Genomic DNA, 16,779 nt, shown 5'->3' with positions numbered 1-16,779 from the left:
GGCTCTTATATATAAGCATTATGGTACTTTGACCAGGCCCATTTCGATCCCAGCGTAGCTAGCTCACCACTTGCCCTGGGTCCATCTAGTCCCTCATCGGACCCTTCTTTATGAGATTGAGGAAGTAAGGGCAGCTAAGGCTTCAGTCAAGAGAGCAGATGTCCAGGAGGTAATATTATCTGGAGACTATCAACTCTCAAGCTCAGGCTTTTCTTTGTAACTGTCTTCCTGTATCCATACAAAAAGTAATTGCTCTGAAATAGCTAACCATGCAAAAGACATTAAGGAGAAGAGAAAGACAATATTTACAAGTCAAAATCTGATCAGTTGACAAAGGTAATTGAAAGGTTATGGGCAATCAAGAAACATAAGATCTCACCTGCCAGGGAGCAAGGGCAGACCACTATTATACTACAATACCTGGTGATCCTCAATGGTTTCTCTTGGCTCTGCACTCAGGTATTATTTCTGATGGTGTTCCTGGAAACTACAGGATCCTGGGGATTGAACCTAGGTTGGCCATGTGCAAACAACACCCTACCCAGATCTACAGTTGCTCTGGTCTCAGTTGGAGAGCTTAGATACATGTAACTGTGCAAAGAATGTTGTATGAAAGGATAGAAGGGGCGCCTTGATGAAATCTTTTATAAGTGGGAATATGGGTCAGATCCCAAGCTCTCCACATCCCATGAGACCATTCCGTTTACCTGTGATTTCTCACAAGGATGGTCACATTCCTGGATCCCACCCATTTTATTTTACTAATAATAGAGGTAAAAAAGGAAACATTTACGATTGGATAAAGGAAAATTCCATCCATCTATTAGTCAGATCGTGCTCAGGGGACCCTTTGGAATTCTGGACATTGTACCTAGATTGACTGCATGCAGCACACTGTACTAGCGTGATACTCTCAGTTTGAAATCATGTTTCTGAAACTGCCTCCTGGGGTTTTCTTTGAAGCTGAGAGTCCACTGCTCGCGTGTTGTCAAGGGTAGAGCGTTGGCCAGACCTTGCTCTCTGATGTTCTTACCAGCCTTTGTTCCTCTTCCATGTCTCCAGCTCTCTGGGTTTCTGCTAAGCCAGTTCCTCTCTGAATCCCTAGGGTAGGCTTCGGAGTCACTGCTTTCATCCCCATCTGGATTTATTATTTACCCAAGAAACTCATTGTCCCGTACCCTACCAGCTACCTACCTACAGAGCTTAATTTAATTTGACATGAAAACTCTCATGGCATAGACTAATGAGTGCAATCCTCTGTTCTTCTACATGGCAGTAGCCAGCCCTGGTGGAATGTCTCTTCCTGCACACTGTGATAAAGTGAGCAACTTGGCCCTCATCCCCACAGGGATGCCAAGACAGGTAGGATGTGTTCTGAGGGTGATCAGAAGATCACTCTTCCCATGTCCTCAGTACCATCACTTTCCCATAGAAGCCCATATTGGACAGAATTCCCAGAAATGTAAGCACTGAGGACAAACTTTTGAGTCCAGCATGACCCCGGTGGGACTATGTGAACATCCACACAGGAGAGAAACTGTTTAAGGAATGTGGGAAGGCCTTTGATGGATCCTCATACCTTATACATAGGAGATTTCATACTGGAGAGTCCGTATGCATGTAAGGAATGTGCTGTGGCCTTTCTCTGACTCATACATCTTAGTATGCACAGAAAAAGTCACACTGGAAAGAAACCATATGCATATACAGAGTGAAAGTCTGTGCTTATTCCATAAGCCTTAGTACACTGAAAAACTCACACTGGAACACTGGAGAGATAACTTATATTTGGGAGCCATGTAGGAAGGCCTTTGCTTCTTCCTGAAGTCTTAGTTTTCATAAATTCTGTTTTGCAGAAAACCCTTATATATGTGAGGTTGGTGGAAAGGCCTTTCATCTCAGGTCTTTCTGAGCATAGGAATGTTCATACAGGTGAATGAAACATTATTCGTGTCACTACTGTGGGAGGGTCTTCACTTACTTTTCAAAAATTTTTGTCTATTAGGAAACGCACATTGCAGAGAATCCATGTATATGTGTAAGGAGTGTGGCAAGGCCTTTGCTTATTTCACAATCCTTTTGTGACACTGAAATTTTCATATAGGAGACAAATCTTATGTTTGTTATGACTTTTGCAAAGCCTTCACTTTCCCCTAACTCCTTATTAAACATAGGAAAATTCATTCTCGAAGAAGACATATGTAGGGGTGTGGGAAGATTTTTACTCAATCCTCAAGCTTTGCTGTGTGAGAAAAATTTGTCCTGGATTGAGGCCTTATATATGAAATGACTGCAGGAAGATTTTGATGCAATTGGCATAGCTTTCTGAACAGGAAAATTCACAGTGGAGAGAAATCTCATAAGTGTAAGGAATGTGGAAAGGTGTTCAGTTTGTCTCCAGCCCTTACTGCGCATGTGAAAAGTCATTTTTCAGTGAAAAATTACATCTGTCAGGAGTGTGGGAAGGAATTTTCCTGGATCCTTGGGCCTTATGCATAGGAGAATTCACACTGGAGAGAAGCTATATATAAATATACATATTTTTATATGTAAGAATATATATATTTATGTAAGAACGTGGAAAGTGAATTATTCTCACCTGCAACTTTAAAGACAATCCTGGAGGAAATCCTGTAGGTAAGGAATATAGGAAAGCTTTCATGTTCCCTCAAGCTTTAGTAAATATAAAAGTTATGTTGGATCAATCACTTCCATGATAACAATGTTCGGCGTCAGAACAGGGCCCTTAGGTAAAACAATTTTAGTTTCAACAAGTAGGTGGGGGATAGATACAAAAGTACAGTAAGGAAGGAAATAATCCTGTTATTTGTGAAAGCTTCCTGTGATACTAGTACCGTAAGTGAAAGGTACTTGCTATTATCCCCTGCACCATGGTTATGACAATGTCCTGGCATGTGGACTTCCCAGTATCTTAACTGGTAAATAATGGTTCTTAGTGATAAGGCAAGGTGGAAGGAATTAAATAAGAAGTAAATAGGTACAAACATTGCATTTTGCTGGGTACTGTCACGACTCACCATGGTTTCATTCTTTGCTGTGACTCTGACTTGGCTCAGAGGCCCTGCTTTGCATAGATCATGGCATAGATCAACCAGGATGCTGTGGTTAGCCTTTTTTGACGTTGTATAGAGGGCAAACCTGGATTCTTCAGGCCCTTCTCTGTTATGTTCTGGGAGTCACATCCCGCAGTTCTGTCCATAATTTGTGTCCAGGTAGAGCCACATGCAAGGAAGCACTTCATTCGCTGTAGCATATCTGCACTCATTGTATTCAGTTTTCCCTTTGATTTACACAAACATTGAGGGTAAACGTTTTGAGACTTACACTTTGGAAGCAGTAAAATCCTAACAATCTCTTATACACCAAAATGGGACCATATAGAATCCAGATGATTGAACCTGAGTCAGCTGCTTACAAGGCAAACACCCTATCCACTGTGCTTTCGCTCCAGCCAAACAGTCTTACACATTTACCTGCATTTTCCTAGTTGTTCTCTGCGCAGCTGGTGTCTGGCTCTTTAAGGCTGCTTGCAGAAGCAGAAGTGACTTCACAGCAGGGCATTTACATGTTTGCATGCAAGATGCTGTATCAGGCCTCGATTTGTTAATCAGGTGAAGGGAGAAGAGGCTGTTTGTCCGTAGTGGAAGGGGTCTGTGTAGGCCGGTTTCGTGACAGGACACTAGCGGCCTGCAGTGAGCACCCCGCACCGCGCCTCCCAGTTTCTGCACTGAGGGGCGGAGCCAACCCAGCTCTAAGGACACTTTTAAGCTTTTTCAACTGATATCCAGGCGGTTCCTGCGGCCAGGCTCGCCGGGGTTTTGTGGGGGACTCGGAGCTTTGGTGAGTGCAGTGGCGGCTTTGCTGGGGCGCAGGGGTTGCGGGTGTGAGTGCGTGGTTCTGGGGATCCCCTGCAGTTCCGCCATGGGACGGCGGCAGGTGGGCGTGGGGCCGAGTGGGTGGGGGGGGGGGCGCTGTGCCGTTCCTAGCCTCCCAGTTCGGGACTGCGCTGGGCCCTGTTTTGGAAGCTTTGGCCCCAACCTCACTGCTGTAGAAGCTGCAGGTTCACTTAGAGGACCTGAGAGATAGCACAGCGGTTAGGGCGTTTGCTTTGCATCTGGCCCACCCAAGATCGATCTCCAAGTTCGACCAGGACGGGTGCCTGAGCGCAGTTAGACATTTCTCGTCCTTATCGCCGGTGGTGCCTCCAAAACTATAAAAGGACTGTTCATTTTTGAGGGGCAGCTCCCTAATGGCAAATGACACTGTAGCCCTCAGTCACTATTCATTAGTAGCCTTGAGTTCCAGACCATCCCTTGGGTGGGGTTCTAGGGGTGGTTGCGGTTTGCAACTGAAAATTTACTTTGGGACTATTTTTGGTTGTATTTTGGGCACAAATATGTAATCTCGGGGCTTCCTTAAGGAGTAGCGCTCTGGAATTCTTTTTTTTTTTTTTTAAGTTCTTTAGGTGTCATGTGAGATGCTGAATATCAATCAGGGTCAGCATGGGAAGCGCCCCTCCCAGCTTAATATCTCTGACTCCAAATTGTTGTTTTTTCTAACGTAGAATTTCTGTATCCTAAAATCAATTTGAAAATTGCACCCCGACTCTTCATCTCTCCCTGATTAGGCAAAACCCGGATATTACACTGAGAGTTGTGTTCAAATAATGTCTGGACATGCGCTGCATGCCTTTGGTGGCTATGATTGGTCTCCCCACCCTGGCCGGTGAAGGGTAACAGAGGATCAAAGAAGGAAACGGGCCAGGCTGTTGGTGATCTGCTGGATATTAACCCAAAGTGCCTTAGGCTTCATCTGTGAATTGCCCCTTTTGCTCCTCCCAGAGAAGCTTATCATGTCCTTGCTAACATCCCTAATTTAGTTCAAGTTTATCTTTAATATTTCCTTTGTATTTTTCTTCGTGTTGTCTCAATTCCCCAGGCCAGTCTTGATTACTTATATACCATAACTTTCTGGTTATTCTCAACTTTGTATTTGTACTGCTTTGTAGTTGAAGTGGCTGTGTATTTGTACCTGCTTCCCTGTTTCCCCTATAGCATTTTTATGTTTTCACTCTACAGCACTGTTCTTTGGTTAAACACAGAAAGACCATCAATGCTTATACTCCTGGTATTTCGGAGTAGATGGACTCAAGTATATCTACTCCTGGGCATAATTGCATGGTCATAATTACTTGACTTGGGCTTCAGTTACTGTAGTTCCTAACACCCCAAAAGGGAGGTTCTGCTGTGGAACTTGTATGGACCAGGGGCAAGTGGGAAAACTACCCCAGCTTCGAAATGGAACATTCTAGAAAGCACGTGTGCATGGTCTTGATGCAAACAGTTACAGCATTAGAGACAGGATCCCCATGGGGAAGGAGAAGGTGAACTGGCCTGAAGACTTAGTCTGGGATTTACAGTAAAAGCCTTGCTTGCTCTCAGAGCCCAGAGAAGTAAGTGTTAAAAGCCTTATTTGCTCTGGGGGCTGGAGAGATAGCACATCGGGTAGGGTGTTTGGCTTCCACACAGCCAACCTGGGTTCGATTCCCAGCATCCCATATGGTCCCTTCTGCAATTCCAGGAGTAACTCCTGAGCGCAGAGCCAGGAGTATTCCCTTGTATCACCGGGTGTGACCCTAAAAAGCAAAAAGAAAAAAAAGCCTTATTTGCTGTCAAAGCCCAGAGAACTAAGTGTTGGGATATTTGTCTCTTACTGTGTTTATCCAAACAACTACAAGTGTTGATAACTTATACAACTAGAGGAAAAGATAAAAGCAACGTAGATGTCCCTGGGAGTCAGAGTGTCTCCTTGGCTAAATCTCCCCATGAGAATTTACTCTGCCAAATGTTTATCTGCGTAAATGATCAGTCACCCCTCTTACCTGTCCCTTTTCGATGCCTGGGTAGCTCACAGCTATCCTGGGTCCATTCAGTCTCTTGCTTTTGGGGTGCTAAGAGCAAAGGGCAGATGATGCTTAAGTCTCATATACATGACAATGCCCAGGAGTATATAGTATCTGCAGTTAATTAACTCTGAAGTTACAAAAGCATAATATTGCCTTCCTTTGTCTAGACAAAGCTGAGGGCTGGGGGCATTGCCATCCCAATCCTCCCAGCACAATCTTCCCAACTTGGGACTGCACTGGTCCTTGTTCAGGAGAAAAAAAGGATATTTTTATAAAGTTAACTGTAGAGGATATAAAGGAAAGAGAAAGTCAACATTTTATTTACAAATACAAAATCCAGAGATTTCTGGAGAATCTGACTTTACAATTCACAGGTTGTAATTAGGGAAAATGGGTGAATAATGTATAGGGGAAGCAGAGCACAGGTAATTAAAGACAAATACTAAGGAAATGGGTGTGATTGGGATGGGTGTTACTCAGTAAGCCTCAGCTCCTTGTAGCAGAGGAGAAATGATGAACCAATGTTAAACCTAAATTGTTTAGAACTAGAATCCAACCAGGGTAAAGGATTTTGTTTTTTTTTTAAGCAAGAAAGTTTTGGTTTTCCAGGAGTAAGGACATTTGCTCAGGAATCCCACTGGGTGTGCTAGGAGCACGTTTAGTTAGACCCGGAGCCATAGTACAGTGGGTAAGGAACCATTCAAGCAATCGACCCAGGTTCTATGCCCTGCATCCCATATGGTCTGTACCAGAGTGATTCCTGCGTGTAGAGCTAGGAGTAAGCCCTGAATCTGCCAGTTGTGGCCTCGAAACAAAAATCACACAAAGTCACACTTATATACACACATATATATGCACAATGGTGAAAGAACAACAGGGATTCAGGAGAAACTGTGAGTTTCTGTAGCACGGATAGATCAATGGTAAAGGTAAAGGTAAAGGCCCTCCCGTTGATCGTCGATTTGCTCAAGCGGGCCCAGTAACGTCTCCATTGGAGACTTTGTTGTTACTGTGTCTGGCATATTGAATACTCTCGGTAGCTTGCTGGGCTCTCCGAGAGGGGCGGAGGAATCGAACTCGGGTCGGCCATGTTGGCCGCTTGTAAGGCGAACGCCCTACCCGCTGTGCTATTAAAATATGGGATTATTTTCTCTTTTTTGGCTCACAGTTGGCGATTCACAGGGATTACTCCTGGCTTTGCACTCAGGAGTTACTCCTGGCAATGCTCAGGGGACCATATGGAATGCTGGAAATCAAACCCGGGTTGGCTGCGTGCAAGGCAAACACCCTAACCACTGTGCTATCTCTCCAGCCCCAAGAATAGGGGATTTTTAAGAACCAGAAATTTGACTCTTTTAATGTTTCACTCTCGAATTTGTCTCTGTACATCATTCCCCCCCCCCTTCGGTAGAATTTGCCTTTTTTCTTGTTATATTTTTCACCATAGCCTACAGTGCTCAGTGTTTACTGTTGTCTCTGAGCGCAAAGATCATTTGAGAAGAGTCAGGGTAACTTTCTGTGTTTAGATACCATTGGTCCGATATTAGGTGACAATGCAGGATCAGGCGACTTCTCCTTACCCCCAGTCCCCCAGTGTGTGACCGACCAGTCCAGCATTTGCCTCTCCACTCCTCTATTCAAGTCCATCCCCCGCGCAGCACAGATTCACCTGGGTGGCAAAAAGGTTCTCCGTGCCTAGACTCTGGCTCTTTACAGTACCTAATGGAAACGGAAGTGATGTCATAAGTGATGTCATAAATGTCGTGGTTCATTTTCCATCCCTCTCTCAGACACTGGGGCTGTTGCTCACTTGGCAAAGGACAAGTAAATTTGCTCCCCATCCTGGAAGGGGGACTCTGAAGAAGGATTTAGTTGCAGGATTCGAACAACCTCCTGTGAGCACCCTGCACCTTCCCATTTCCACAATCTGAGCCGAGGTGCCGAGCCAAATTGGGGGGCACTTTTGCGCTGGTTTTTCACTTGTTCGCCAACATACAGGTGGATCGTGAGGTGTGATGGAGGCTTTAGGCGACACAGAGCTTTGGGGGTGCAGTGGGGGCTGTCTCAGGGTTCAGGTGTGACAGTTGTGAGTTCGTGATTCTGGCATGCCTCTTTTGCCATGATCGTCTCCAGCTCCAGGATGGGGCAACACTGGGTGAATGCGGGAATCATCCGAGTGCTTGGCTATTCCAATCGTCCCAGCAGTCCCATGTTAGAACCATCGGCCCTAAGCTCGCTTCTGTAGAATCCCGAGATTTGAGGTGCAGAGCTTCAGCCCCTCCACCTAATGGCAGGAGACCTGTTGCTGGTTATCTTCATTTTCTCCCGTGATAGACGCGATCATGCAGGGTATATGGGGGGGAAGGAGGCCTGCAGGTGGCAGAGGTTTGCCAATGAAAATGTATTTTGGGGGCTATTTTTGGTTCTTTATATTTTAGGGGGAGAGAGAGCACATACGCGGAGATGCTCATGAGTTACTCGAGTCTCTAAGCTCAGGTATTATCCCTGGCGCTGCTGGGGGCCATATCGGATACAGAGGATTAGTTCGTTCATCTAGTCAAGCACCCAGTTCACATTATTGCCTTCTAACCACAATACCAGTGTATCTTTTTCTGGTTCATGAATTTCAGGTCCCTCACATCAAGCTGCAAAGCACCCCTGACTCTTCATCTCTCCCTGAGCAGAAAACACCTGCCATTGTGGAAAATACTGAGGTCCCCAGAACAGAGTGCCCAGGTGCATGTCCTTGTCTACCCTGCAAGAGAGCATCGAAGATTTGTTCACTCTAAGTCATATGGTGTAGACACATTCCAGGCTACGGTTCCCAAGGGACAGCACTGCTGCCAGCTGCAGGGGGGCGCTAGTATTCGGGAGCTCCTGGGCTGAGAGTCGGCCCCTGAAAGGGCCTACAGGGACTTTCCTGTGGGAGCCAGAGAGGAATCTGGGGATCAGAGAAGGCTGTCTTTTCTTCCCCTTTAGCCTGGGGCCAGGCTCCTCTCCTGAAGTACAGCACAGATGCCAACAAAATTTGCATCCCCAGCGGAGACAGGAGCTTCTGCCATTGTCTCCCAGAGGTAGAATTGTGAGGCTGTGCCAGAGGGTGTGGCTGGTCTGAGCTCAGGAGTGGGAGGAGGTGCTCCTGTCTGGTGCTGAATGTTCCTACCTCTCCAGGACTTTGCAGGGAGCCTCGTGCTGAACCTCAGAACAACAGTGACAGGAGAAGATGGTGACGCGGCTTCTCCTAAACCATCCCAAGGTAGGAGTAGAGGGATAGAATGACATGAGGTAGTACCAGGAATGCCCAGGCTTCCTGGACCATCTGTTTTGAGTTTCTTTTGGACGGATTCCAAGATGAGACTTCCGATCGGACCGTCCCATTCTGCTGTTTGAAGCTGCTTTTGTGTATATTTGTTTTGTTTTATTTGGCCTTGGGGCCGACCCAGTGGTGCATGAGGAGTACTCAAAGCTCAGTGCTCAATGCTCATTCCTGAAAGGTCTAGGTGACGAATGGGATGCTGAAGGTCCAAAGGTTTCATCTTGGGTTTTCTGTTTTCTTTGGGGTGGCAGAGCAAGGATTCTTGCAATCATTTCTTGTGCTGCACTCTGGCATTGCCCCTGGTAGTGCTTGTGGACCATATGGGATGTTGGGGATCGCCAGTCCTACATTCTGTCCCTGGAATAGCTGTCCTGTTACGCCAACCTGCTGCTTCGGCTTCTTTTGCATCGTTTTTGTCATCAGCTGTCCTCTTGACTCTCTGCTCTGGATTCACAACTGACTGGCCTCAGAGCACCCTGGGGTGTGCTGGCCCCGTTTTCTCCCTGGCAACTACTGTGACTTGGGCCCGAGACTTGCTTTTCTCCTGTTTTGTCCTTCCTGCGTTGGAGAGACTACCTACTCAGTCATATAGTCTTATGTTCACATAATCTTGTGTGTGGATTTCTGGGCATGCGCCAATCAAATGAGAAAGCCAAGGATCTCTGAGGCCAGTAGAGATGTTGGGGTCCAGAAACTTCTACCTTCTTTGAGCGGGATTTGGGGCGGTCCTGAGGAATGAGTTCCTACAGGCACACATGCCATGCACTGCTCTGAGTAGTTGTCTATATGGACTCTCGAGTTCTCAATCCTAGTGGTCATGTGCTGTGGGGGTGCAGCGGTGAGCGTGCAGTAGTTTTTGCTACACCCAGGGATAGCCTTTTGGATCGTACAAGTCTGTGTTCAGGTGATCCTCTCTACAGTGCTCACTGGAACAGTGGTGATCGAATTGGCCGGGGGGTTACCAGGAAAGGCAGATACATTCAAGAACCTTCTGTAAAACTTCCTCCCACTTTAGCAGATCCAGTTGCCTTATGTGATTTTTGGGGCCCGTCAGTCATGTATGTGCATGGAGGCTGGTTCATTCGGAGTGCAGAGGCCCAGCGACAATATAGGACCCTGGGACCTGGCCTCAGAGTAGTGTGAATGAGGCTAAGATAGATTCTGACTCCCACCCTCTTCGTGTGCTGACTCAGGACACAGTGACCTTCCACAACGTGGCTGTGAACTTCACCCCAGAGGAATGGTTATGCCTGGAGGCCTCTCAGCGGAAGCTCTACAGGGACGTGATGCTGGAGACCTACCAGAATCTGCAGGCTGTCGGTGAGAGCAGTGTGGAGCCAACCATGTCTGAACAGACCCGCGTTGGCTCCCTGGGGTTGGGCGGAAGCTGTGTGTCCAACAGTAGCTCTGTGACGGGCGTACAGTAGCTCTTCCCTCCCTCGTGTTTTTTAGGGTTCACCTGTGGATACTCAGGGCTTACTCTCAGCTTTGTCTTCAGGAATTACTCTTGTGGAGTAGCCGGACTGTATGGGGTGATTCAGATCAACCGTTTTCGACTGTGTCCATGGGAAGATCCCTATCTGCCCAGTTATCACTCAGGCCCTTTAAATAGTTCCATCCATTGGTGGAACAATTTACTTTGTGTACTACACGAAATTTTGTGTGTTTAATTGGTTTTGCTGTTGCCTTTGTTTAGGGGGCACAGTCCACAGTTCTCTTGGCTCTGTGCTAAAGGATGACGCCTACGAGTGTTCAGGGGCCATATGGAACCGTATATGTAAACCTCTTGGCAAGTTAAACTGTCGCTGCCTCACCCCCAGTACTTTTGCATCAGTCACTCAAGTCAGACGGTTTTTGCATTTTCTTTTTTCCTTAGGGATTAGGAATTATTCCTGCCTGTGTATTCAGGGTCCACACCTGGCCTTGCTCCAAGACCATATGGGCTGCCTGGGATCAAACCCACATGTGTGTGCAGCACTTCTGTCTTATCTGCTGTACTATCTCTTTCCCACCACAGGGGATTTGATATTTCGTCTCTCAACTCATTAGACACTTCCCTATTTCAGTGCTTTGATTTACTTCTAATGGTTCTTGTGAGACTTCAGCAGGACTTAGGGTTTGCTTCTGGACTCTGCACTCAGGGATCACTCCTGGCTGGCATGAGGGACCCTAGGAGATATCGGGTATCGCAACTGGATTGTCCATGAGAAACTCCTGCTGTGCTCTCTTTCTGGATACATTTTTAGCTTAAAAAATAAGGCTCTCTTTTCACTCTTGGCCATTTCCAGATTTATTATGCACTTAGTTTTACTGAAATCCGTGAAAAGTTCATGAGGGGCTCAGGAAACTCCATGTGCTGCTGAACCTAGAGAGATAGTACAGGGAGGAAAGTGATTTTCTTGCAAGCGGTGCACGTGGGTTAAATTCCCGGCAACCCATGTCATACCCGAGCACCAGCAGCAGTGATTTCTGAATACAGAGTCAGGAGTCTCCCCTGATCATTGCCATGTGAGACCCAAAACAATACAAAAAACAAAAACATACTGTGCTAATCAACCCACTGTCGGCCATACACAAGGCCAGGTCTAGAGTATTTGTGATATTTTCTTGGGTCTTACCTCTCGAATAACTAGAAATATGTGGAATTTTGGAAATGGACATTCTGTTCATGATTTTCAGATAAATGCCCACTTATATCAAGAAAACATGGGCATTTACCTGTCACCTTTTCCCTGTGACTTATCCATGCCTCTGTCTCTGTTGGGGCAGGGCACACTGGAATGAAGCCTGCAGTGATCTCCTGGCTGGAAGGAGGAGCTCTGAGGTCGGGTAGGAGAGGCGTGTGTGCGGGTGAGTGTCTGAGGACCCTTCCTGGATCAGGCCCTGTGCAGTGTATGGGTGCCCTGAGCATGTGTGAAACATGCTGCTGAGGCCGGGGCCTTGGTGTCCTGTATCCTTGGGTCTGTGCCGCACTCAAGCTGCTCTTCATTTCCTTGGACTGTCAATAACAGAATGATCCTGTAATTTGCTTCCATGGCTTTCGAATAAATAAGAACATAACAGAGATAGTTTGGATCTAAACGATAGTACAGCACGGAGCGCCTTGCAGTGCCTGAATGTGACCTGTTCAATAATCTGTTCAATAACCTGGTTCCCCGAACATCACCAGGTCTGCTCAAAAACAAAAACATAACCTAGTGTAGAAATGCCAAGATCCTCACAGTTTTCCACTATCCGAATCTTTTGTTTAGTGTGGGAGTCTTTGGACTTTGAGAACCACAGAGATGTACTCTTAACTACATGGCATCATTTTGCTACGTATTTTGATATGTGTGACATGTGTGAATTGTATGTTCTCTTCAGTTTCAGAACTGAAACCGCGACTTCAGAATTTGGTATTACAGCACTTTGATTTGGGAATGGGGTCAGCAAGTACGAGTGAGTTGGTAAGATTCACGAATACAGAATAAATATTATTATGCCAGCAGGAATGGACCAAATATGTGATTGTAAAGGTGGAGGGCTGGGATTGGCAGGGAGAAATTCCAAAACCTCATGCTTGGACTAGAGGACTCTTAGCTTTGCTAGGTGCTGACATCAACCGTGTATAAAAAATACTGTGAGTTTTTGATTGGCTTGACAGTGGTAGTTGTTTAGAAAGCTAATTTGTGCGCCCTAGAGATGGTGCAGTGAGAAATATACTTGTTTTGCATAGGGATGGATGGTCCTTACCCAGCACGCCTTATAGACAGCATAGACCCACAGAACTGATCCGAGACACTGCATGGTGTGCTCCTCCACCCAACCAACCTCCAATGAATAGAAACTACAAAACAGAAAGAAAAAAAAACTTTATTGATCCTGAAAGGCATCACTTGTGGTGAGAGCATTGCAATGGCCACGTGATCTTTCTCAGCTGTATTACGATGCAGCGTAGTCTTCACCCCTGCATCACAGGTTCCACACAGAACTTTAACCAAATCCACATGTGGATCTATTTCATTTTCTCTTGAAATGGATGTGTCCGTTTTCTATAGAAGGAATTATTTCTAGTTGTATTCCTTCATTAAATTAAAAGGGGGGAAAGTCCCAGAATTTACTCTCTATCCATAAATGTTGTGCGTCCAACTTACAGTAACATGAAGTTATTCAATAGTAAGACAATTCATATGTCAGTAATTGCATTTTTGCGGTGCATATGTGTGGAACTACATCTGAAGGGCTCAGTTTTTTGACAGGAAGACTCAGTGAATAAGTCAGTAATTAGAATCCTCTGTTGTTCTGCAGGAAAGCTGCCACCCCGAGTGGAATGTCTCTGATCTTGCACTGTATGATAATGTCTCGAGTGATCAATCCTGCCCTCAGCCCCATGAGGACGACGAGACAGGCGGGATTTCTTCTGAGGGTGATAAGAATGGTGAGAGCTACCTCACTCTGAAGAAGCCCTCTCCTGGAAAAAGTTCCTTGGAGTGTGTTATTCTCAGTTCACAGACACAAAATTCCCCAATGGGGTACCTGCTAGGGAGAGAAGCACTGTTTATAGTTAGTCCCTCACAGCAACATACCCTCAACCACAGTCACCGTGAGCAGAACCCATATAGGTGTAAGGAATGTGGAGGAGCCTCCCAATGTTCTCAGCACTGTGGTGTTCCCTTAGAAAACCATAGTGGACAGAATCCCCAGAAATGTCAGCCCCAAGAACAAAGTGTGAGTCAAGGGTTACTCCATCATGACCATATGAATATAAATTCAGGAGCGAAAACTTTTGCATGTGAAACATGTGGGAAGGACTTTGATGAATCATCACATCTTATGCATAGGAGAATTCATACAGGAGAGAAACCTCATGAATGTCAGACATGTGGGAAGGCCTTTATTCAGACCTCTAGTTTTAATGGACCTATGAAAACTCATAGTGCAGAGAAGCCTTATATATGTCAGGAGTGTGATAATGCCTTTACTCGATCCTCAGGCCTCAGTATACATAGCAGTATTCACACTGGAGAGAAACCGTATATATGTAAGGAATGTGGGAAGGCCTTTGCGAAAGCCTCAAGTCTTAGTGTACATAGGAGAATTCACACTGGAGAGAAACCATATATATGTAAGGAATGTGGGAAAGCCTTTGCGAAAGCCTCAAATCTTAGTGCACATAGGAGAATTCACACAGGAGAGAAACCGTATAAATGTAAGGAATGTGGGAAGGCCTTTGCTCAATCCTCAAGCCTTGGTGTACATAGGAGAATTCACACTGGAGAGAAACCGTATATATGTAAGGAATGTGGGAAGGCCTTTGCTGGAGTCTCAGGACTTAGTGCACATAGGAGAATTCACACTGGAGTGAAACCATATATATGTAAGGAATGTGGAAAGGCCTTTGCTTTCGCCTCAAGACTTAGTGAGCATTGGAAAATTCACACTGGAGAGAGACCCTATGTTTGTAAGGAATGTGGAAAGGCCTTTATTTTGGCCTAAAAACTTAGTGTACATAGGAGAATTCACACTGGAGAGAAACCGTATATATGTAAAGAATGTGGGAAGGCCTTTGCTGGAGCCTCAAGACTTAGTGCACATAGGAGAATTCACACTGGAGTGAAACCATATATATGTAATGAATGTGGAAAGGCCTTTGCTTTGGCCTCAAGACTTAGTGAGCATTGGAAAATTCACACTGGAGAGAGACCCTATGTTTGTAAGGAATGTGGAAAGGCCTTTATTTTGGCCTCAAGACTTAGTGTACATAGGAGAATTCACACTGGAGAGAAACCGTATATATGTAAGGAATGTGGGAAGTCCTTTGCTGAATCCTCAAAGCTTAGTGTACATAGGAGAATTCACACTGGAGAGAAACCGTATATATGTAAGGAATGTGGGAAGGCCTTTGCTGGAGCCTCAAAACTTACTGTACATAGGAGAATTCACACTGGAGAGAAACCGTATATATGTAAGGAATGTGGAAAGGCCTTTGCTACAGCCTCAAGCCTTAATGTACATAGGAGAATTCACACTGGAGAGAAACCGTATATATGTAAGGAATGTGGAAAGGCCTTTGCTTTGGCCTCAAGACTTAGTGAACATTGGAAAATTCACACTGGAGAGAGACCCTATGTTTGTAAGGAATGTGGAAAGGCCTTTATTTTGGCCTCAAGACTTAGTGTACATAGGAGAATTCACACTGGAGAGAAACCGTATATATGTAAGGAATGTGGGAAGTCCTTTGCTGAATCCTCAAAGCTTAGTGTACATAGGAGAATTCACACTGGAGAGAAACCGTATATATGTAAGGAATGTGGGAAGTCCTTTGCTGATGCCTCAAGCCTTATTGTACATAGGAGAATTCACACTGGAGAGAAACCCTATATATGTAAGGAATGTGGGAAGGCCTTTGCTCAATCCTCAAGCCTTACTATACATAGGAGAATTCACACTGGAGAGAAACCGTATATATGTAAGGAATGTGGGAAGGCCTTTGCTCAATCCTCAACCCTTACTATACATAGGAGAATTCACACTGGAGATAAACCATAATATATGTAAGGAATGTGGAAAGTCTTTTGCTGAAGCCTCATACCTTTGTGTACATAGGAGAATTCACGCTGGAGAGAAACTATATATGTAAGGAATGAGGAAAGGCCTTTACTTCATCCTCACAATTGACTATACATAGGAGAATTCACAGTGGAGAGAAACCGTATATATGTAAGGAATGTGGGAAGTACTTTGCTGAAGCTTGCTGATTTTCACCCGGGCTGCACCTATGCCAGTATTCTTGTGCTTGGAATTGCTTGTGTGTTAACTTGTAAATAATGGGTCATGGTGATGAAAATAAGGAGGAAGGTGACTGAATAAACTGAATAAACACCCTCCTGCTCAGAGCTGTAATGGCTCACTACTCTGTTATTGTTTGCTATGCTTCTGGCTTGGCCCAGTGGGGCTGGTTAGCGGGGATTATGGCAGAAATCAACCAAGATGCAGCATTGAATACTTTGAAAATGGAAAAATAGGTAATCCTTCATTCTTCAGTGTTTCCTGTGTTAGGATTTGAGATGCTTGAGCACCCTGGTTTGGCCACTTGAGCGCCAGGTCAAGCCAGCTTGTATGGTGCATTCACGCTTGTTTGTTACTTGTTCTGGATATCCAGGCTTTAGTGGATGTGGAGCTTTTGAGGGGTGCATTGGGTGCTGTTCTGTCACTCAGGTGTCATGGGTGAGGGTGCGTTATCCTGAGGGCCCCTGCAGCCACCATCGATCCAGGTCCAAGACGGCACTGGAGGTTGGGCACATGGACTTCTGGCCTTGGTGTGAGGAGCTTGCAAAGAGTAGAGGTCTTGGTCATCGCGTTCCTCCCTACTGGAGACTGTGAAGGACCCTGTTTTGAGCCTTTGGACTGGACTTAACACTTATCGAAACTCCAGATATGTTCACAGGCAGCCCCCAAAGGAAAGGGACACTTTTGCTGTCAGTCATTTTCATTGGCTTCAGTGCTGGGTTTGCCATTTTGGGGTGTGTTTAGACAAATGAGAGGTATATGCCTTGAA

The 16,779-nt window shown here is 45.5% G+C and overlaps 1 protein-coding gene across 1 annotated transcript in view; it reads left to right on the top strand.

Moving 5' to 3' along the window:
- LOC130021997 (zinc finger protein 420-like) overlaps positions 1–15,758 on the top strand; it is a gene marked incomplete at its 3' end in the record, with an annotated part of 94,734 nt that extends 78,976 nt beyond the window's left edge. Inside the window, exons 2-3 of the mRNA XM_056112723.1 lie at positions 14,331–14,699; positions 14,868–15,758. Coding sequence (XP_055968698.1) covers positions 14,331–14,699; positions 14,868–15,758 — 1,260 coding nt within the window. The remainder of the gene's footprint in view (positions 1–14,330; positions 14,700–14,867) is intronic.
- Positions 15,759–16,779: the final 1,021 nt, after the last annotated feature.

The sequence above is a fragment of the Sorex fumeus genome, unplaced genomic scaffold, assembly GCF_029834395.1.
Source record: "Sorex fumeus unplaced genomic scaffold, SorFum_2.1 ptg000019l, whole genome shotgun sequence".
NCBI classification, from domain to species: Eukaryota; Metazoa; Chordata; class Mammalia; order Eulipotyphla; family Soricidae; genus Sorex; species Sorex fumeus.
Note: the sequence above shows the minus strand (reverse complement) of the source record. Positions and strands in the feature narration are given on the sequence as shown.